General features: G+C 50.1%; 3 protein-coding genes across 7 annotated transcripts; all 3 read left to right on the forward strand.

Annotated features, from left to right (window-relative positions):
* Positions 1–209: 209 nt before the first annotated feature.
* Positions 210–8,590, forward strand: LOC148403701 (TOX high mobility group box family member 4-A-like). 2 transcript variants are annotated; one of them, XM_088377144.1, is made up of 8 exons: positions 210–535; positions 1,599–1,667; positions 1,739–2,023; positions 2,093–2,353; positions 2,481–2,804; positions 2,888–3,559; positions 7,370–7,524; positions 7,618–8,590. In XM_088377144.1, the coding sequence occupies exons 1-8, from the start codon at positions 530–532 to the stop codon at positions 7,673–7,675; spliced, it is 1,830 nt and encodes a 609-aa protein (XP_088233270.1). In that variant the 5' UTR covers positions 210–529; the 3' UTR covers positions 7,676–8,590. The 2 variants fall into 2 exon arrangements, with proteins under 2 accessions (XP_088233270.1, XP_088233261.1); XM_088377135.1 differs by lacking the exon at positions 210–535 and adding an exon at positions 545–1,497.
* A 958-nt stretch (positions 8,591–9,548) lies between these two features.
* supt16h (SPT16 homolog, facilitates chromatin remodeling subunit) lies at positions 9,549–17,122 on the forward strand. The gene is made up of 24 exons (XM_088377046.1): positions 9,549–9,882; positions 10,730–10,822; positions 10,901–11,071; positions 11,357–11,509; positions 11,583–11,729; positions 11,804–11,955; positions 12,067–12,239; positions 12,336–12,426; positions 12,489–12,562; positions 12,661–12,773; positions 12,871–12,936; positions 13,012–13,110; positions 13,386–13,501; positions 13,575–13,728; positions 13,801–13,928; positions 14,629–14,891; positions 14,959–15,077; positions 15,150–15,388; positions 15,574–15,649; positions 15,728–15,897; positions 15,968–16,097; positions 16,177–16,303; positions 16,375–16,449; positions 16,574–17,122. The coding sequence occupies exons 1-24, from the start codon at positions 9,817–9,819 to the stop codon at positions 16,672–16,674; spliced, it is 3,096 nt and encodes a 1,031-aa protein (XP_088233172.1). The 5' UTR covers positions 9,549–9,816; the 3' UTR covers positions 16,675–17,122.
* Positions 17,123–17,436: 314 nt separating this feature from the next.
* LOC148403703 (E3 ubiquitin/ISG15 ligase TRIM25-like) lies at positions 17,437–21,696 on the forward strand. 4 transcript variants are annotated; one of them, XM_088377230.1, is made up of 9 exons: positions 17,437–17,576; positions 18,019–18,234; positions 18,821–19,474; positions 19,557–19,665; positions 19,753–19,851; positions 19,914–20,147; positions 20,241–20,263; positions 20,356–20,504; positions 20,567–21,696. In XM_088377230.1, exons 3-9 carry the CDS (start codon positions 18,834–18,836, stop codon positions 21,043–21,045), a joined length of 1,734 nt encoding a protein of 577 aa, XP_088233356.1. In that variant the 5' UTR covers positions 17,437–17,576; positions 18,019–18,234; positions 18,821–18,833; the 3' UTR covers positions 21,046–21,696. The 4 variants fall into 4 exon arrangements, with proteins under 4 accessions (XP_088233356.1, XP_088233380.1, XP_088233374.1 ...); XM_088377254.1 differs by lacking the exon at positions 17,437–17,576 and having other exon boundaries at positions 17,584–18,234; positions 20,567–20,715; positions 20,785–21,696; XM_088377248.1 differs by lacking the exon at positions 17,437–17,576 and having other exon boundaries at positions 17,584–18,234; positions 19,756–19,851.
* The last annotated feature ends 92 nt before the right edge of the window (positions 21,697–21,788 follow it).

Here is a 21,788-nt window from a genome sequence, read left to right on the forward strand (position 1 = left end):
GAGCCTGACGAGGTGGCTCGGGTAACTGGTTACAATGCCGCCTGGATGCCTCCCTGCAAAGGTGATCCAGCCACGTACCGTGGAGGGGGTGTTTTGGGAAGACCCAGGAGCCATGGAGAGACTCCCAGGTGGCCCGGGAACACCTGGGAGCCCCGTGGAATAGCTGGACGAAATGGCTGGGGAGAGGGAAGACTCGGCATCCCTGCTATAGTTGCTGTCTTTTCAACATAATCTCTGATAAATGCAAGAGAATAGATTGATGGGTTTTCATTTATTTCATTTTATTTTAGCAATTCGGCAAACCTGTTTTGCCTTGTGTTGTCTCGTTCCGTTTTTAAATGTACTACCTTGAGTTTAGGTCCGCAAACGCCCCACTTGGACGTACTGACGTCACTTCCAATCGGACGTCGTCCAATCCGGCCGGCGCCGCCGATGCCATGTTGTGATCGTTGAGGAAATCGATTGTGGCCGAAGTTCACTCGGCAAAGTGGATCTAAAACTCTACAAAGAGCACAATTTGACAAGGACCATGGAGGTAAGGGGGAGTTGACACCAAATGACGAAAAACAATGTCCACATTTGTCGGAATAAGTAATGACTGACGGTGATAATACACAAACAAAAATAATGGCTGACTTAAACTCAACAGGCTTGGCGTAAATAACGATTTCATTTTAATTTACGCGTTTGTTTGTGTTGTGGAGACTGTACGAACATCTCGGATTGAAGAAAGATTAACCTTGTTGGTATTTGTTGAGCGCGATGCAAAGTTTAGCGGATTTGTCAGCGTAAAATCACACGCCGGTGGAACTCGGGTTGGCGCTTGACAGTATTGTTGCTTGGAAACGATTGTGACACACACAATTAGCGCGGTGTTGTGAAGTAATCCCCGAGGGGGGTGATAAGCTTTTATTTTGAAGGAGTATATCCGCTCTGGTGTTTAGCGTACCTTGACTCCTCCTCCCCCATCGGTTGCTCGGGTTCCATTGAGCAGCCTGGGCCGTGCCAGACGTCTGCGATTTGGGTCGCGCGCGACGGTCACGCTTCAAGTGGTTTGAACCGGCGGTGACATGCCCAGACCTTGGCCGGCGTGTGCCCGCTGATTGGGGAGCGAGGGTGTTTTCATATTGGGAGGACAGACAAGCAGACGAGCGGCCGCCAAGTGAGCAGCAATACCGCAGCCTTGCGTCAAATCCGGCTAAAAGCTAAACGGCCGTACGACGTGGAGAGAACCACGTTAGGAGGGGTTATTTTGGGCGTCCACATGTTGGATTGCCGCCGCTGCTTTTGTTGGCTTTTGTCAATTGTGCCAGAAGCAGATCGTGAGCGCGTTATTGGCATTATTGAGCAACGAGTCGCCGTTCCGTTTGTTTTCGTGGGGGAGGCGTGATGGACCTGAATTTTTACTCCCATCTTACCGGCGGAAGCGGGCAGCACGACGGGGATCCAGGGTTCCTGGACCCGCAGTCCTTCAATGGATTTGACTCAGACAACAAGGTGACCCCGTTTGTTGAGTGCAGGGGGGAGGCTGAAGTCATTTATCATTCCCATCATTTCAACTATGTTTCCATCTTTTGACAAACTCCTCAATGTTTCAGTACCCGGGTGGCAGTGACAACTACCTGACGATTTCCGGGTCAGGCCACCCCTTCCTGGCTCCGTCGGAGGTGAGTAAGCCTTCCTGTATGTTCCAGATGATCTAAATGTTACTATTGATGTATCTCATCCCACCTTCCAGACTTTTCACACTCCCAGTCTGGGCGATGAGGAGTTTGAGATCCCTCCCATCTCACTGGACCCGGATTCATCTCTCACTGTTTCCGACGTGGTGTCCCATTTTGGAGAGCTGTCGGATGCCAGTCCCTCAAACAGCGTGGTGGTCCCTGGGAATGCCGTGGTGGAAGGCGACGACCCCTCTTTTGCCTCCACGTTTGTCCACCCTCCTTCCCAGGGTCTGGAGCACCTAAGTCTGGGAGTCATCAACCAGTCTGGAGGCGCTCTGCTGGGCTCGTCTTTGGGAATGGTGAGGGTGTTCTAAGATGCGATCTGTCCAACACTTGAAAACACGCTCCTCTCCTTTCCATGTGCGCAGGATTTGGGCCATCCCATCGGCTCGCAGTTTAGCAGCTCATCTCCGGTCACCATCGACGTTCCATTGGGAGACATGAGCCAAGGCCTGCTGGGCTCCAACCAGCTGACCACCATTGACCAGTCAGAGCTCAGCGCTCAGCTGGGTCTCGGATTGGGGGCTGGGAATATTTTGCAGCGCCCGCAGTCGCCGGAGCGCCCGCTGTCGGCCACGGCGTCACCCACCAGCTCGCTGCAGGATGATGACATGGACGACTTCCGGAGGGTGAGATTCCCGCTTCTTTTTCCTTTAAATTTCTTGTTAATTCTTGAGGAAGGTTTCGGGCTTGCAACTTTTTTTCATGCCGACTTTTCACGAGATGTGACACACCGTTTCTTTCCCTGCTCATCAGAGCATTCTGGTGGAATCTCCCATATCTCAGAACTTCTGTCCCGGCGTCATCTCCCTGGACCCCGCTGTGGCCGAGGCGCCGCCATCTGGCCTCGCCTCCGTCGCCTTGCCGCTCTCCAGCCGGAAGGGAGGGAGCGGCAGGGGCGGGAAGACGGGGAAGAAGAAGGAAGACCCTAACGAGCCACAGAAGCCCGTGCCGGCCTACGCTCTCTTCTTTAGGGACACTCAGGCGGCCATCAAAGGACAAAACCCCAAAGCTACCATAGGAGAAGTTTCAAAGATCGTGGCTTCCATGTGGGACAGCCTCGGGAAGGAACAGAAGCAGGTCATGTGCCTAATATGTCTGCAATGCTGCCTTGACTTTGGAGTGACTTCACAGGTGATAAATGGTTGTCTCCTTTCTTACAGGTTTATAAGAGGAAAAACGAGTTAGCCAAGAAGGATTACTTGAGAGCACTTGCAGAGTACAGGGCCAACCTCAGCTGTCAGGTTCCCATCGAAGTGTTGGATTCGGCACCGTCGCCTCCTCCGGCCCCAGCCTCTTCTCGCCCTAGCAGGGCCCAGCAGTACAACCCTGAGGAGAACACCATCACCAACATCTGCACTTCCAATATCATCTTGGACCTGCCTCAGGTCACCACGCGCTCCCGCACAGGCGCCATTAGACCGCAACCACCGACCGAATCCAACCCGCCCACTGTCGCCAAGATCATCATCAAGCAGACGCAGCTGCCCTCGGGTGGTGTGTCCGTCACGGCCATGTCCGCCTCGTCGCCCCGACAGCCGCCGCCGCTGCAGCAAATGCAGAGCACGCCGCCGCCGCCCAGGTTGCAGCAGATGGTGCACGCCCAAGCACCGCCGCCCCTGCAGGCCAAACCTCGGGGCGGCGGCGCCGTGGCTTCAGCCGCCCCACCGCCGCTACAGATCAAGGTGGTCCCGTCGGTACGACAGGTGGACCCTGGCACTCAACTCATTGTGGCATCGTCTTGTGAAACTTCGGATTCGACCAAGGCGGCGGGACAGTCGGCCGCTGCTGCTGCCGTGACAAGAGGGGAGGAACTGATGGAAGCGGAGGAAGGAGTAAGCACGTTTGATTTTGTAGTTTGATCCCCAGAGGCCCCTCCGCGAGTCGTCACCTTATCGTGGTGGAGGGGTTTGCGTGCCCCTATGATCCTAGGAGCCATGTTGTCGGGGGCTTCATGCCCCTGGTAGGGTCACCCATGGCAAACGGGTCCTAGGTGAGGGGTCAGACAAAGCACGGCTCACCCAAGCCCCTTATGATGAAAGACATAAATGGACTTTGTTTTCCCTCGCCCGGACGCGGGTCACCGGGGCCTCCCTCTGGAGCCAGGCCTGGAGGCGGGGCTCAAAGGTGAGCGTCTGGTGGCCGGGCCTTCGTCCATGGGGCCCGGCCGGGCATAGCCCGAAATGGAAACGTGGGTCCCCCTTCCCATGGGCTCACCACCTGTGGGAGGGGCCGAAGGGGTCGGGTGCAATGTGAGCTGGGCGGCAGCCAAAGGCAGGGACCTTGGCGGTCTGATCCCCGGCTGCAGAAGCTGGCTCTTGGGACATGGAATGTCGCCTCTCTGGCTGGAAAGGAGCCCGAGCTGGTGTGCGAGGCAGAAAGATTCCGACTAGATATAGTCGGACTAGCCTCCACGCACAGTTTGGGTTCCGGTACAAGCCCTCTCGAGAGGGGCTGGACTCTCTTCCACTCTGGAGTTGCCCACGGTGAGAGGCGTCGAGCAGGTGTGGGTATACTTATTGCCCCCCGGCTGGGCGCCTGCACATTGGGGTTCACCCCGGTGAACGAGAGGGCAGCCTCCCTCTGCCTTCGGGTGGGGGGACGGGTCCTGACTGTTGTTTGTGTCTATGCACCAAACGGCAGCTCAGAGTACCCACCCTTCTTGGGGTCCCTGGAAGAAGTGCTGGAGAGCGCTCCTTCTGGGGACTCCATCGTTCTACTGGGTGACTTCAATGCTCACGTGGGCAATGACAGTGAGACCTGGAAGGGCGTGATTGGGAGGAACGGCCCCCCTGATCTGAACCCGAGCGGTGTTCTATTGTTGGACTTCTGTGCTCGACACGGATTTTCAATAATGAACACCATGTTCAAACATAAGGGTGTCCATGTGTGCACTTGGCACCAGGACACCCTAGGCCGCGGTTCGATGATCGACTTTGTAGTCGTGTCATCGGATTTGCGGCCGCATGTTTTGGACACTCGGGTGAAGAGAGGGGCGGAGCTGTCAACTGATCACCACCTGGTGGTGGGTTGGCTCCGATGGTGGGGGAAGATGCCGGTCCGACCTGGCAGACCCAAACGCTCTGTGAGGGTCTGCTGGGAACGTCTGGCAGAATCTCCTGTCAGGAAGAGCTTCAACTCCCACCTCCGGCAGAGCTTTTCCCACGTCTCGGGGGAGGCGGGGGACATTGAGTCTGAGTGGACCATGTTCCGCGCCTCCATTGTTGAGGCGGCTGACCGGAGCTGTGGCCGTAAGGTCGTTGGCACCTGTCGTGGCGGCAATCCCCGAACCCGCTGGTGGACACCGGCGGTAAGGGATGCCGTCAAGCTGAAGAAGGAGACCTATCGGGCTGTTTTGGCCTGCGGGACTCCGGAGGCAGCTGACAGGTACCGGATGGCCAAGCGGAACGCGGCTTCGGCGGTTGCTGAGGCAAAAACCCGGGCGTGGGAGGAGTTTGGTGAGGCCATGGAGAATGACTTTTGGACGGCTTCGAGGAAATTCTGGTCCACCATCCGGCGTCTCAGGAGGGGGAAGCAGTGCAACGTCAACACTGTTTACAGTGGGGATGGCGTGAGTCGGTGGGGAGAATACTTCGAAAACCTCCTCAATTCCACCTACACGCCTTCCATTGAGGAAGCAGGGCCTGGAGACGCTGAGGCGGATTCTCCAATCTCTGGGGTCGAAGTCACTGAGGTAGTTAAAAAACTCCTCGGTGGCAAGGCCCCGGAGGTGGATGAGATCCGCCCGGAGTTCTTAAAGGCTCTGGATGTTGTGGGGCTGTCATGGCTGACACGCCTCTACAACGTTGCGTGGGCATCGGGGACAGTGCCTCTGGATTGGCAGACTGGGGTGGTGGTTCCCCTCTTTAAGAAGGGGGACCGGAGGGTGTGTTCCAATTACAGGGGAATCACACTCCTCAGCCTCCCTGGTAAGGTCTATTCAGGGGTGCTGGAGAGGAGGGTCCGTCGGGAGGTCGAATCTCGGATTCAGGAGGAGCAGTGTGGCTTTCGTCCTGGCCGTGGAACAGTGGACCAGCTCTACACCCTCGGCAGGATCCTCGAGGGTGCATGGGAGTTCGCCCAACCAGTCCACATGTGTTTTGCGGACTTGGAGAAGGCGTTCAACCGTGTCCCTCGGGAGGTTCTGTGGAGGGTGCTTCGGGAGTACGGGGTGCCGAGCCAACTGATAAGGGCGGTTCGGTCCCTGTATCACCGATGCCAGAGTCTGGTCCGCATTTCCGGCAGTAAGTCGGATTCTTTCCCAGTGAGGGTTGGAATCCGCCAAGGCTGCCCTTTGTCACCGATTCTGTTCATAATTTTTATGGACAGAATTTCTAGGCGCAGCCGAGGCGTTGAGGGGGTCCGGTTTGGGGACCTCAGCATCGCGTCTCTGCTTTTTGCAGATGACGTGGTGCTGTTGGCTTCTTCAGGCCGTGATCTCCAGCTCTCGCTGGAACGGTTCGCAGCCGAGTGTGAAGCGGTCGGGATGAGGGTCAGTACCTCCAAATCCGAGTCCATGGTCCTCGATCGGAAAAGGGTGGAATGCCCTCTCCGGATCGGGGATGAAATCCTGCCCCAAGTGGAGGAGTCCAAGTATCTTGGAGTCTTGTTCACGAGTGAGGGGAGGATGGAGCGTGAGATCGACAGGCGGATCGGTGCAGCGTCGGCAGTAATGCGGACCCTGTACCGGTCCGTTGTGGTGAAGAGAGAGCTGAGCCAAAAGGCAAAGCTCTCAATTTACCGGTCGATTTACGCTCCTACCCTCACCTATGGTCACGAGCTATGGGTCGTGACCGAAAGAACGAGATCTCGGATACAAGCGGCCGAAATGAGTTTTCTCCGCAGGATGTCTGGGCTCTCCCTTAGAGATAGGTTGAGAAGCGCGGTCATCCGGGAGAGACTCGGAGTAGAGTCGCTACTCCTCCACGTTGAGAGGAGCCAGATGAGGTGGCCTGGGCATCTTATCAGGATGCCTCCTGGACGCCTCCCTGGGGAGGTGTTGCTGGCATGTCCCACCGGTAGGAGACCCCGGGGACGACCCAGGACGCGCTGGAGAGACTATGTCTCTCAGCTGGCCTGGGAACGCCTTGGGATCCCCCGGGATGAGCTGGATGAAGTGGCTGGGGAGAGGGAAGTCTGGGAGTCCCTCCTAAAGCTGCTGCCCCCGCGACCCGACCCCGGATCAGTGGAAGAAGATGGATGGATGGATGGATGGATGGATGGATGGATGGATGGATGGATGGATGGATGGATGGATGGATGGATGGATGGATGGATGGATCCCCAGAGGGCGCTGCTGTCAACATTAACCAGGCCTGGGCAAAGTGTGTCCTCCACAGTGTTGTATGAAGTCAGAAACAAATATTGTGATGTGCAGGGACATAGGCATGCAGCACTACATACAAATGAATAGCCTGGTCGTGCTAAGTGCAGTGTGGAAAAAGCTTTTCTAGGTTGGGGCTCCAAAATTTTCCATACCGCTTGTCCCTACAAAATGTCAACACAAAAAGTGGTTGTTGTTTTTTTTGTTTTTGGATAACTCTGTATTTGCATTTATGTAATTTGAATACAACTACAATATGTTCCAGTTCCTCTGGAAAATGCATTGGCTAGGCCTAACGTTGCCATTGTCTCTTGTGTGTCAGATGGAGGTGGAGGTGAAAGTGGCCCCCGGGCCTGGCATCACGCCCGCTGGCAGTCCAAACATTTGCGTGCGCACCGGTTGCACCAACCCAGCGGTGGACAGCAAAGACTGGGACAAAGAGTACTGCAGCAACGAGTGTGTCGCCACACATTGCAGGTGGCTGGCTGCTCCTTCAAACTTTGTTGTTTCTTTCATACAGCAGCTTTGATTGACATTTCAGCGTATGCTTTCTCTGCTACTCCTCGACAGGGATGTGTTCACGGCCTGGTGCGCCATCCGAGGGCAGAACTCCACCACCGTCACCTAGCGGAGGAACCTTTGTAAGGAATCCATCCATCCATCCTATTTGTTGTTGTTGTTTTTAGCGCTTACCCATTTCAGGGTCATGGGGAAGCTGGAGTTTTTATCTCAGCTAATAGTGACTGAAAGGTGGACTGAACCCTGAATTGGTTGCCAGCCCATCACTGGGCACATAGACACAAACAACCATTTACACCTAAAGTCACAAAATCAGACCCCCAGTGCCCCCCACCCACCCAGTGAGCAACTGAAGGCTAGGAGAGGCTCAGGTATTGGCACACATCTTTGATCCAGTTTGAGGAGTCAAGACGCTGCTGCCGGATGTTTCTTTATTCAGCTCTTTGTGACGATTCAATTGTGTGTTTGTGTTATATTGATGATTGAGGTGTGTGAGTGAAATGTGAAAAGCCTGCTACCCTGTTAACATTCGGGCCATGGCAAAAGGTGGAACAAATGCACCCCATTCCATCACGCACAATTATTTTCCGTCTGTCGTCTGGATCGTTGGATCAGGTTTGTCGTTCTGTCGTGCTTGCAAGGTGACTGCTATAAAAGGCAGCTTCTGACTTTGGGTGAGGGGGGGCACTTTACGTTTTAGTTTGAGGTTAAAAGAGAGGGCTCTTAGAGGGTTTTTAGCGATGTACTAGCCGCCTTCAGGACAAAGCAACACTTGAGAACTGGTGCTAAGATTCAAGAAACAAAACAAGAACTGTCCTCTCGCTTGGATTATCGTTGTTATTAAGTGTGATGCATATTTCGTGTCGTGTGGAACAGCTGAGGTGTCAAGAAAAATACACCAATTCTGTTGATGCTACTGAAAATGAATTTAAGAGTTTTTTAAAAAAGGAATATGAAATATCATTGAGCGCTTGTGTGCTGAGAAATTCACCAGGAAGGGCGAATAAAATATTTTACGTTTTAATATAGCTGATGTTTTGATGGCTGAGAGCTCACAAATTACATCTGAAATTGTCACAACTTTGTATCTCGATATATTTTTAAAAAATACAGCGGTAAAAATGTAGGTATATAAAAATGTAGGAGACCACAGCTGGTAGCGGGGCAGAACTTCCTTTGACCTGGGCACACAACACAGATGCGCTCAGGTACCCACGCAAATACTGTCCAGCCGGAAAAAAAGAAGTGTGACGTCACAACGCTAGCTGATCTCTTGACCAATGGAACTACTATTCCCTGAATGAAAAATGCTAATGAGATATTACCTCGTTTTCATAGAAAACAAAATGATAAACTGTCTATTTGGCATTTGTTTTCGCAACGGGAAGTATTAATAACAAAGAACGTGTTATTTTGGTCTTACCATTATTAAGGAAACCAAATACCGTAATGCATTGTTTTTCCTCAATGACAAGGTGCGAGTCAGTGTTATCAAAGATATACAAGGATACATCTTTAAATTTCTGAATTAATAGTTTTGCGATATTGCCCGAATAGATGTTTCTGGGGACATTTCACAAAATTTCACGATCCGTCAACGCAAACGTCTGTCTTAAAGAAAAAAAGTTTGTCATAACATCGGTTAACTTCCGTGTCCTCTTCTCTCCTTTTGTCGCGAGATTTGAGGCGGTTGACGACTTTAGATGACACCGGCGGGAAAAACCAAGCGTGGCGGGAAAGTAGCAACAAAGTCAACACGCGACAGGAGACGCTATCGGGAGAAGCAAAATAGGACAGTCCACGTGAGACGAGCGTGTTGCAATCACAATACGGCCATTAATTAATTTAAAAGACAAAAAAAAATGTTTTTTTATAAATAAATAAAAACAAACAGGTGTTGATCCTCGACGTGATATTTGTGAATTTATGTATTCTTTTTTTTTTTTTTTTTTTCAAAAACCTTGAAAAGGGGAGGGGGTCGAGAGGTGGACTCAAATATTGGTGCGCGTGCTCGGAAGGAAGAGAAACACGAAACCGTAATATTCCTTTGTAACATCCGCAGTTTAAAGAGCGTTACAATAGCAGCAGCATCTTTTGTGCGCGGAAGAAGAGGGGGACGACAGCGCGTTGTGTGTGGTGTGACACGCATCATCGTCATCATCATCTTCCTCATCTTCACCATCCGGCCTGCTGAGCTGAAAGCGAGGCCGGCGGCGGCGGGTAGCGGGAGTGTGCGACACCAGATTCACCATGGCGGCTAACCTGGACAAGGAAGCCTACTACCGGCGGATTAAGAGACTCTACGGCAATTGGAAGGTAAATTTGTGAGCGGCACTGCAGCTCTCGGACTGGCCGAAATCACCATTAGCTAACTAGCCCGCTAACTAGCTCGCTAGCTAGCGCAGCATCGCGCCAACGCACTTGTTATTCACCAAATTAGAGCGTCGGCGTGGCCAAAATTGCACCCAGGTAACGTGCTAACATCAAGAAAGTCTTGACAGTCGTTTGTGTTGACATTTTCCCCGCTACGAGCAGCAATTCCGCTACTCGCTAATGCTAGTTGCCAAGTTAGTGGTTGAGGAGGCAGGCAAGCAGCGTGCATGCGAGCAAGAGCAGCTCAACTTTTGTTCTCCAGCGCCACACATGCTCCACACCACCGTGTAGGTACATAACACAAGAAGATAATTATCAGACTATTTCAGTGCAAGTTTCCCTGAGATAAATGTTTGGACAGTTACGACTATTTTTTTTAAAGCAGTAAAAAGGTACCAATTTCTGGCTTAAGTACCAGCAGCGTGACAAGAGTTTCCTCGAGACTTTTGTCCCATTTGACCCATTTTTAAAAGGCTGGTATGGTATCATAGGAAAGGTTGTCGAACACAGAAACTGACAATATATAATCAGAATGAAATTTGAGTTTACAAAATAATGGTAAGAGTCAAACAGAGTTTGCATATGTCGGTCAATGTGTCAAGATTGACCTGACATATGCCTGAATGGAAAGGCCACTTCAACCTGACTACAATCTGTGTTGCACTGAGGAATCGGGGGGAAGTGCCGAATTTTTCCGATAAGTCAATTGCAACTCAAACTTGATGCAGATTTGCATTTTCTCTATACGTTGCTCAATTTCAACGGCTTGTCAACATGCTTTTCTTCCCAGAAAGGAGAGGATGAGTTTGGTAAAATTGATGCCATCGTGGTGTCTGTTGGAGTGGATGAAGAAATTGTCTACGCTAAATCCACAGCCATACAGGTGAGAGCACGTGGTTAGAGAATCAGCAACTACGTAACGAGGCCTTGTGTTTTATTAAGGCTCTTCTTCTGTCTTCAGACTTGGCTGTTTGGTTACGAGGTGACGGACACTATCATGGTCTTTTGCGAAACCAAGATCCTCTTCCTCGCCAGTAAGAAGAAGGTGGACTTCCTCAAACAGGTGGCCTTAACCAAGGGCAACGAAAATGCCAACGGTGTCCCGCCCATCACGCTTCTCACCAGGGAAAAGGTGATATTGGCCGACGGGTGCCCGTTTCACTTCTTGAAGGAAACGTGACACAGCGGTAGTCACGTTAAATGCCGCTAAAAAAAAAAAAGATTGTCGGTGTATGTCTGTGTATGTTCTTCTGTAGGTCTTTTAGATTGTACTTTTTTAATCTTTTTATTCTATTTATTTTATTTTATGCACTGATCAGCTGGCACTTTTAAAAATTTTTGTACAAGTGAGACAATAAAGATCTATTCTATTCTAAAAACACAATTGCAACGGCGGCTGATGCGGCGTCTCTTTCAGAACGAGAGCAACAAGCCCAACTTCGACAAGATGATCGAGGCGATTCGCGGCAGCCGTGGAGGGAAGACGGTGGGTGTGTTCAGCAAGGACAAATTTCCCGGCGAGTACATGAAGAGTTGGAACGACACGCTCGCGGCCGAGGGGCTGGAGAAGGCAAGAGAAGCGACGTGGCCGCCAACCGTCATTCAACCGAGGGGGTATGATGTCACTTCCTCTTTGCCCGCAGGTGGACATCAGCGCCGTGGTGGCGTACACCATGGCGGTGAAGGAGGACGGCGAGCTTGGCCTAATGAAGAAAGCAGCGGCAATCACTAGCGAGGTCTACTCCAAGTTTTTTAAGGAGCGAGTCATGGAGATTGTCGACGCAGATGAAGTGAGGACTCCTGAATAAACGCACTAGTGCCATTCGCCCTCCCCCTCATGTGCGTGTTTTTATCTCGCCAACAGAAAGTGCGCCACAGCAAACTAGCCGAATCTGTAGAAAAGGCCATTGAGGAGAAGAAGTACTTGGGCGGAGTGGATCCTTCCACTGTGGAGATGTGTTACCCTCCCATCATCCAGAGCGGTGGAAACTACAGCCTCAAGTTCAGCGTTGTCAGGTAGATCGTCAATACCGACACCAATGTTGATACCAACATCGGAGCCGAAAACTAGCCATGACCCGCAAAATATGATTCAAGGCAAAGTTGAACTTGTCTTCTTCCTGCCAGTGACAAGAACCACATGCACTTTGGTGCCATTACGTGCGCCATGGGCATCCGCTACAAGTCGTACTGCTCCAATCTGGTGCGCACCCTCATGGTGGACCCCCCGCAGGAGATGCAAGACAACTACAACTTCCTGCTGCAGTTGGAGGAGGAGTTGCTGAAGGAGCTCAAGCATGGTGTGTGGTTTTATAAAAAAGAAAAATTATATATATTTTTTTGCTTTTTTTTTTTTTTTTTTTTTTGCGTGCATATGACCTGCCTTCTTTTTCTAGGTGTAAAAATCTCTGACGCCTACAACACTGTTTTGGAGTACGTGAAGAAGGAGAAACCGGATCTTGTCGCCAAGCTAACAAAGAACCTCGGGTAGGTTCCTGCGAAAAACTGCACGCTGTAACGCGCTCATCTCACGTGTGTTCCGCTTGCAGGTTTGCCATGGGCATCGAGTTCAGAGAAGGCTCCTTGGTGCTCAACGCAAAGAATCAATACAAACTGAAGAAAGGTTTCCACTGTCACTTTAAATTCTGACCACCCAGTTGACTGAGTCTTCATTTTGTTTTTATGTTCATCTTTTTTTTTTTTTTTTTTGTCCCGTGTCAGGCATGGTGCTGAGTGTCAGTTTAGGGTTTGCCGACCTCACAAATAAAGAAGGCAAAAAGGAAGAGCAGAAGAAGTATGCCTTGTTTATCGGCGACACGGTGCAGATCAATGAGGTGAGATGCGCTTCAAGCTACAGCTGTCAAATTTTTCTTTAGAAATTCATAATTAGATGTTAATTGTTGCACCTCTAATTGTGCGCGGTGGTGACAGGAGGAAGTGGCCACTGTACTCACACCAGTCAAAAAGAAGATCAAAAACGTGGGGATCTTCCTCAAGGTAAGCGTAGCTGCTTTCCTTCTGAAGTCCCGATGGTGTGCAACCGCCATCTTCTGAACACGTGGCCTCCCTCAGAATGACGACGAGGAAGACGAGGAGGAGGACGGAGACGATGCAGAGGAGCTGCTGGGGAAGGGCGCTCGTGGCGCGGCGCTGCTAGCTGACAGAACTCGGGTGAGTCTACGCGGCGGTGCGTTGACCTGATGCGCACGTGAAAGCTGCTGACTAAGCGTGTGCGTGTTTTTGGTCTTTACTAGCTACTTGGGAAGGTAAGTAGGCAGCAATTCATTTCAAATCACTCTGAAAGACACCACATGTCCTTTTTGTATTTTTTGTGTGGTTATGTTTGCGTTTGTATTCCATATTCTGATGTTCAACATTTTATCATCGCATGTCTGTGTCGAGTGTGTCGGTCCACCAAAATGACGTACGGGTGTGTGTGCTCTCAGAACGAGATGACGGCGGAGGAGAAGCGGCGCACCCACCAGAAGGAGCTCGCCAACAATTTGAACGAAGAGGCCAAACGACGACTGACGGAGCAGAAAGGCGAGCAGCAGATCCAAAAGTGAGTGTCGGCTGCAGATGAAACCAGAATCAGCTATGGAACCAGACTCCACTTCTCACCTCTTTCTCTTTAGGGCCAGAAAATCCAACGTGTCCTACAAGAACGTGTCTCAGATGCCCAGAGAGAAGGACATCAGAGAAATGAAGATCTTCATAGACAAGAAATACGAGACTGTCGTCATGCCAATCTTCGGCATTGCCACGCCGTTTCACATCGCCACAATCAAGGTAAGCCATCTGGGCCTCCTTTTCCCGCCACTTCTGAGTTGGACTGCAGCTAACCTCCGTGTCCTTGTCCAGAACATCAGCATGTCTGTGGAAGGGGATTACACGTACTTGAGAATTAACTTCTACGTTCCCGGCAGCTCCTTGGGCCGACAGGAAGGGAACATCTTCCCCAATCCAGACGCCACTTTTGTTAAGGAAATGTGCGTATCTTCACAGCATGAGATTGGAGGTTGCCGTTCAAGGATCGCATTCTTGTAGTGACTACGTGTTTGGAGCAAATACTCTTCACACTTAAATGTTGAGATGGCATCGGGATAAGTCTGGTCCTCGCCACATTGAGGTGTCAATGCATCGCAAATTTCGAAATGGTACTTCAAATTGCACATCAAATCATTTTATGTAATAGGAGCGATCCGAACAAGAAGAGAAAAGACAGAGAGGTTACTGCTAAGCACTTTTGTGAAATGCACAGTTGCAAAAGACCAGAATAAGGCTACAAGTAGACGCTTTGGTGTACAGTACCAAAGTCTGACTAGAACTGTGTTGGGGCGGAGAGCAAGCAGTTACGGAACAGAAAAATAGAATCACGATTAAAAAGTATTGGAATAAATTAACTGCTACTTAGTTCCTATCCTAAGTCATACCTGCAGAATCAATGCCTCCCATTGGCTCCCTGACACACCTGGCTAGGCCCCGCCTTTTAAAGCCACACACACTGGGTCACAAATTCGCTAGTACACGAGTATAGCTACTCCATGTGGCCCAAAAAAAAAAAAGCTTCACCCCGTGCATATTTCATGATAAATGAGTCTTTAAAATATAAATTAATTTGAAAGCGATAATACTGCTCACGCAGTGAATGTTAGACTGTCAAGTGACTCTTCTTTCCTGCACCGTTAGCACGTACCGTGCGTCCAACCTGAAGACGCCTGGCGACACCTCGGTGCCATCCACCAACCTGCAGAATGCCTTCCGCATCATCAAGGAGGTCCAGAAGCGCTACAAGACGCGGGAGGCCGAGGAGAAGGAGAAAGAGGGCATTGTCAAGCAGGACTCATTGGTCATCAACCTAAATCGCAGCAACCCCAAACTCAAAGACCTCTACATCCGCCCCAACATTGCCCAGAAGAGGATGCAGGGCTCGCTGGAGGCGCATACCAACGGTAAGGTCGGAGGTCGCGCCTCCGCCCCCATCCACTTCATCATAATAACAATGGTCTCCCGGGTCAGGTTTCCGTTTCACATCTGTCCGCGGTGATAAAGTGGACATCCTTTACAACAACATCAAGCACGCCATCTTCCAGCCATGCGACGGCGAGATGATCATCGTCCTGCACTTCCACCTCAAGGTGCCGCCGGGCGATCGAGGAAAACGCGGCCACGTTCTTCCCCGGCCGGGCTGAAAAGTGTCCGCTTTGTAGAACGCCATCATGTTCGGCAAGCGCCGCCACACGGACGTGCAGTTCTACACGGAAGTGGGCGAGATCACCACCGACCTGGGCAAGCACCAGCACATGCACGACCGCGACGACCTCTACGCTGAGCAGATGGAGCGCGAAATGCGGCACAAGCTCAAGTCGGCTTTCAAGAATTTCATCGAGAAGGTTGAGACGCTCACCCGAGAAGAGCTGGAGTTCGAGGTTCCCTTCAGAGACCTAGGGTGAGATTTTCTAGCATAAGTAGAGGATTTGTTTTTTCCTTCCCCAAAACCTGACATCCATGCAAAATAAGACAACTAAGAGCCATCCTTCAATTTGGTCAATTACAGTTTTCAACCAGTTGATTCCATTGGAATGGATTTTGAATCGTTCAACCCGGCTAACATGCCCTCCAATGTGTTTGCAGTTTCCAGGGCGCCCCTTACAGGAGTACCTGCCTGCTGCAGCCCACCTCCAGTTCCCTTGTCAACGTTACGGAATGGGTGAGTGCAACACGCGCAACCATTTTCAACAACGCACGTGCGTTTAAACTCCTCCTCATAAATCCGAAATGTGTGCAGCCGCCGTTCGTGGTGACTCTGGACGAGGTGGAGCTGGTCCACTTTGAGCGTGTGCAGTTCCACCTGAAGAACTTTGATGTGGTCATCGTTTACAAGGACTACAACAAAAAGGTCACCATGATCAACGCCGTGCCTGTCAACTCCCTGGACCCCATCAAGGAGTGGCTCAAGTAAGATAGCCGCCGCCAAATAAGGCACCTGCCGTGCCGGGTTCATCATGCTTCTTCCTCTCCTTTGCAGCTCGTGTGACATTAAGTATACGGAGGGCGTCCAGTCCCTCAACTGGACCAAGGTCATGAAGACCATTGTGGACGACCCCGAGGGATTCTTCGAGCAAGGAGGCTGGTCCTTCCTGGACCCGGAGAGCGAGGTCCTTTCGGCACTCGTCTGCCGCGCCAGGCGGCCTTTTGCGTCCGCACTCGGCTCAATTTGTGTCCTTTGGCTACCAGGGGAGCGGCGCCGAAGAAGATTCCGAGTCTGAGATGGAGGACGAGACATTCAACCCCTCTGCGGACGAGACGGAGGTGGAGGAGGAAGATAGCGACGAAGACTACAGCTCCGAGACGGAGAATTCCGGTACGTTTGCGCTGCCACCCCGATATGAGACTTGCATCAAGACCTATAAAGCCGCGTGATGTCGCCCGCAGACTACAGTGCATCACTGGGCAGCGAGGAGGAGAGTGGCAAGGACTGGGACGAGCTGGAAGAAGAGGCCAGGAAAGGTGCGTCAACTCATTGTCACCAGACTTCAGTTCAACTTGGGCCGCCACTATCCAATCTTTTTCAAACGGATGATTCTATCGAACAAAGTCCAAGGGTGAAACCCGCTTATGTTGTCGTACGCAGCCGACAAGGAAAGTCACTACGAGGACGAGGACACATCCAACAAGAAGAGAAAGCACCGGTCATCAAGGATGCAGCCAGTCAAGAAGAAGAGGCGGTCCTAGATGTCTGCCTCGCTCCGCCCGCCCCAACTCGTCTCGCCCTCCCGCACTCTGGCTCACACGACGTGTGTCGGCGTAGAGGTCGCCAGCCACGTCACGTCATCATGGTGACGTACCAGCAAAGTTCATTTTCTCTTCATTCCTCAACCTTCTACATTGTGCGTGTGCGCAAAATGCATTTTTACCACCAATATTTCTGTTGGCTCCCAAAGAAAACACTTGACATGCCCCCCTGACAGTCTTTTTATGATGAGTCCCTCCCATGTGTTGTGTTAACTGTGAAATCAACATGATTTGGGGGGGGGGGGTATTTTGTTTTTTAATGGGGTTTGTAAACAACACACACACAGTCTGCCTCCTTTTGTCTTCTTTTCTGGATAGATGTTTGTTGTACTTAATTCTAAAAATCCATTTTTTTTGTTTTTGTAATAAAATGAAAAGGAACACATGACTGATTTGCGTGGATCTCTAAAAAGCTTTGATAAGCTTTTTAAAATGTTTTCTCTTTCTAAATATGAGAAGGGAAGTATAGGGAAACCTCGACTCATATGTGATGTGAATGAATATTAATGGCTGTTGGCTTCCTCATGCACATGCATACTTTACGCTCTGCTGAGTACAAAAAGGTTTTCAAGTGATTTGTTTTGATTTGTGAGACAAAAACCTGACATTTTAGGTGACAGCAAAGAAGTAACTAGCCATGCGCAGATAATAGTCCCTTACTTACTATTCAAATACGTACACTGTGAGGCGAGCAAGGCCATGGTCGCTGACGTCACCGTGACGTAACGCGAAAGAAACTTTTTGGACTCGCGTCTAACGTCACGAGCATTAAGGCGCCTTGAAACATCACAGTCTCTCTGCAGGCGCCAACGACTCGAAGTGAGCGTTCTGTTCTATCTAAGGTATTATTACTGCTACAAAGTCACACAAAAACGAGTCTTTCCACAGATGCGTAGCAGAAAAGTAAGACGATGCGGCACATTTGACCGGCCATTTTTCCAAGAGTGCCATGGACGTCTCATTTCCGTTTCGTCTTATTCTAATTTAACGTGACTCAAATATTTTGTGTGTTTGATTTACACATGAAATGGCGTTGTAGAATGTTAACCAGAACGCCGTTGTATCTTTTTTTTTTTTTTTTTTTTTTTTTAACTATATTTGTTCAAGTGTAACGGCGTTGCTGTGAAAGTAGCAAATAGGGTATGGCAGGTTGCTGGATATCCGAGGCGACCTGAAAGTCTCTCGCCTCATCAACGTGCGACTTGACTTCATCTATCTCGTTTTCGTGTCAATCCCACAGTTCAGTCCGTTTCGAACTGTCGTGTAACCTACGGAAATTTCCAGGAAGAAACACTGTGTGGACCAATTGTACAACAAGCTGGGGGATTGTGTCCATGGATGCGTCACGCGGGAGCTAGCCCAGCAGGTGCAGCACGGCTTCGGGATTGTTCGTCTCGGCTTGTGAGCCCAGACATCCCAGGTCAGTGGTCCTCGCCCTCCATCGGCGTCGTATTTGGTCGGTGAGCTCCGACAACAGGCTGGTCCGCCTTGCCCGTTAAGGTGAGTACAAGGTAGCTCCAGATCAGAAAATCGCTAAGAGGATTTACTGCTGTCGCTACTATGCTAGCTTGTTGACTTGAATGTTTTGGACTTTTGGACTTCTCCACTTGTCTGTCAGCGGTGTCCCTCGGGGTAACTTTGACATTTTAATACAAAAAGTGCAACTTATCACAAGTGACATTTTGCTATCCATCGTTTGTCCAAGTCTTTCCCTCGTTTGCCTCAAATATAACCTAAAATACGAAGTATTTCAGTTGTTGTATTATTCAGTCTGACCACAAGGGAGCACTGTTTAAAACGTTTGCATAGATAAAGGAAGAAGAAGAAGCTTGGTGGGGATAGAGATGTTATTATACATAATGTGTTAGTGTTTGAATAAATGTTTGACTTAAAGAAAAAAAAAAGCTGAGTGGGGACATGCAGATGCCATGTTTTGTTTTTGGTGGCCTGTTTTAAGTCCTTTATGTCAACCAGTCTTTTTAGTTTGCATTAGTTTTAATCATGTAAATACACTTGTATGGAGATTCTTTCCAGTCAAATGTGCCGTGCCTCTTCCATTCGTGTCATCACTTCCACTTCTCCTCAGGACCGTCACCAACATGGCATCGGGCCCGTTGGACCGATCCAGCCCATTGGACCAATCTAAAGTCCTTCAAGAGGAGCTGACCTGCCCCGTGTGCCTGGACGTCTTCCACGACCCGCGCCTGCTTCCGTGCGGCCATAACTTTTGTAAAATATGCCTGGATCGGTTGCGGCAATTGACGGATCAGAGCAGATTCCAGTGCCCAGAGTGCCGCGAGAGCCACCGCTGCAACAGGAGCTTCCAGAAGAACTTCAAGCTGGCCAACATCGCCTTTGACTTCCGCCGTCGCCGCAGAGCGGCCAACTCCTCTACTGGAGCTGACGCGACAGCCCTGGCTTCCAAAGTGTGTGTTACATCCATCTCGACTGGCCAACGAGAATGCGTCCCGTGTGACTACTGCCCACCTCCCACTGCCGAGTCGTCAGGCCCTGGAACTTCTGCAGACGCTGGCAATTCGCAAGACAAGGGAGACATGCAGGCTGGTTCCGCTGCCGATTCTAACATGGCAGTCAAGATGTGCCTCAAATGCGAGGTGTCAATGTGTCCAGAGCACGTCAAACCCCATTTGGAGCTGCCTGCGTTTCGAGAGCATCCGCTGACAGAACCTATGAAGGACTTCTGGAAGAGAAAATGCCCTGACCATGATGAGATCTTTAAGTACTTGTTGGAGGAGACGCACGCTCCGCCGAGACTCAACAATGCCCTCTCTCAGAAAGTCTCCAATTCTGTTATTCTGCAGGTACTACTGCCTTCAGGATGAAGTGTGCGTGTGCAACGCTTGCACCGTTGAAGGACGACATACTGGACACACAATCAAGACCCTGAGGAACACCATGATCGACATCAAGGTGTGACACGGAGCATTCGGCACTTGACAGGAATGTTCGGCGTGCGGCTTGGAGACTTTCAGATGAAGTAATGTTGGTGTCCTTTAGCAGGTGCGTTTACACAAGCAGCTCAATAAGATGGAGAGAAAGTACACCTTGGCCCAGAAGATGCTCCACGAGCAGTCAATGAAGGAGAGCGCGAACAAGGCAAGGAAGGCTCTGGCATGTCATGTTATTCGTTCTTTTCCGTGACCCCCTCTCTTCTGCAGAAGTTCTTGGAGGACTCTGATGCCTGCTTGACCAGGCTGCGTCAAGATCTGGAGGCTAAAGTGGCGGTCTTTGTGAACCGACTTTTGGAGTGTGCGCGCACCAACTGCGAAGCCATCATGCCCACCATTCAGAAGAACATCACCCGCATCAACCAGGACCTGACTCGTCTCTGGGAGGTTCATAGCGGCATCAAGAGCCTCATGGAGGAAAGAGACGCGTTTCGCTTCATCGAGGTGACTCGCGTCTTCATAGACCTCTTTGTGTGTCCCAGTCTCTCAACTTTTATCATGACCATGTTTCATGTCGTGCTCCCGGCCCACCTCCAGGCATACAAGACAACAGGAAAACAGTAAGCTGCCAATTCTATATTGCAGTTTGGTATGGACTTCCTCTAACTAGTGATATGTTAAAGAATCATTGCATCATCTTTCCGCTCTCCAGATGTCGCAAACTGCTGAAGAAGAACATGTTCGACCCAGACTACGTGGATATAGATCCAGGGCTTCTGGCCATCATGATGGAGGAGGAAATGCAAAAGTTCCTCAACCTGGATCTCACCTTTTACATCTTTGCAGCCATCAACTCAATATGTGAGCAAACGCCGTCCACTCAATCCGACCCGGCAACAAGATTAAATGTTCCTTTTGATCAGGTCAACAGAGTGATAACGAGGAGGAGCGTTATGAAAACGAGGACGTGATCAGGGAGGAAACTGAAGATGCCGAACCTGATGAAGGCAGTGACCACGATGATGGTAGCGAAGAAGAGCTAAGCGAGGACGAGGAGGAGAGTGAGGAAGAGGTGGAAGAAGGGCAGGAGAATGAAGGTCATGAACTGAGTGATTCTGATGCACTTTACATCCCCGAACAGGAGGAGGAGGAGGAAGAGGAGGAAGAAGAAGGGCAGGAGAATGAAAGTCATGAACTGAGTGATTCTGATACACTTTACATCCCCGAAGAGGAGGAGGAGGAGGAGGAAGAAGAATCAGAAGAGAGGGATGAGGGCGGAGAGGAAGCTCAGGATGAGGAGTATGAAGATATTGAGGATGGGGAAGAGGGGAGGGATGAGGGGGGAGAGGAAGCTCAGGATGAGGACTATGAAGATATTGAGGATGGGGAAGAGGGAGATTAGAGTCACGCACAAATACACAGCTGAATGTAGAATCCAGTGACGTCACTTGGGTTCTGTGATTTCTTTTTCTACCATATTTTACACATGAAGAAAAAAGCAGTAATTATTTGTTGGAATCTCAGCTCATCCCTCTCTTATAGTATTCACATTATCGCAGTGCTTGCGTGGCTTATACATCAACATGATACAAAATATGTATCCTAGTTTAATTAGAGGCTCTCCACGCGAACGCTTGTTTGGCGATAACATAACCAATGATTGACTGGCAATCATTCCGGGGCAACCTCTACCTCTCGCCCAAAGCTAACTGGGGTCAGTAGAATAGCTATTGTATTGCATTAATGCCTTCATTCATGGTAGTTAGCCAAAGAGGTGTAAAAAATATATTTTGTGTATATTTTGTGTGGACAAATACAAGATTGTTTGCCCTCTGCTAATATCAGCAATTGGATGTGTTCTATTTCTGCCAAACTTAGAATGTTCACTTAAGCAAGAGTTTGCACTTAATTTAATTGGTTGCTATGCTATGTTGGGCCTACTATATTTGAATGTTGAATCTAAATGTTTTCATATAAATGATTTTGGGACAAGGAAAACTGTTAATAAAATAGTTTTTGAAATGAAAGTTTGTAATAAAATGGCATGAACGAATTTTTTTTATTTCTCCCACACTTGAACATTTTTTTGTCGAAATAAAATTGTAAAGCGGAAGCAAACGCAAACACGGACGCTTAAAAGCGACG

The sequence above is a fragment of the Syngnathus floridae genome, chromosome 1 (assembly GCF_059516105.1).
Source record: "Syngnathus floridae isolate MCC-2025c chromosome 1, RoL_Sflo_1.0, whole genome shotgun sequence".
NCBI lineage: Eukaryota > Metazoa > Chordata > Actinopteri > Syngnathiformes > Syngnathidae > Syngnathus > Syngnathus floridae.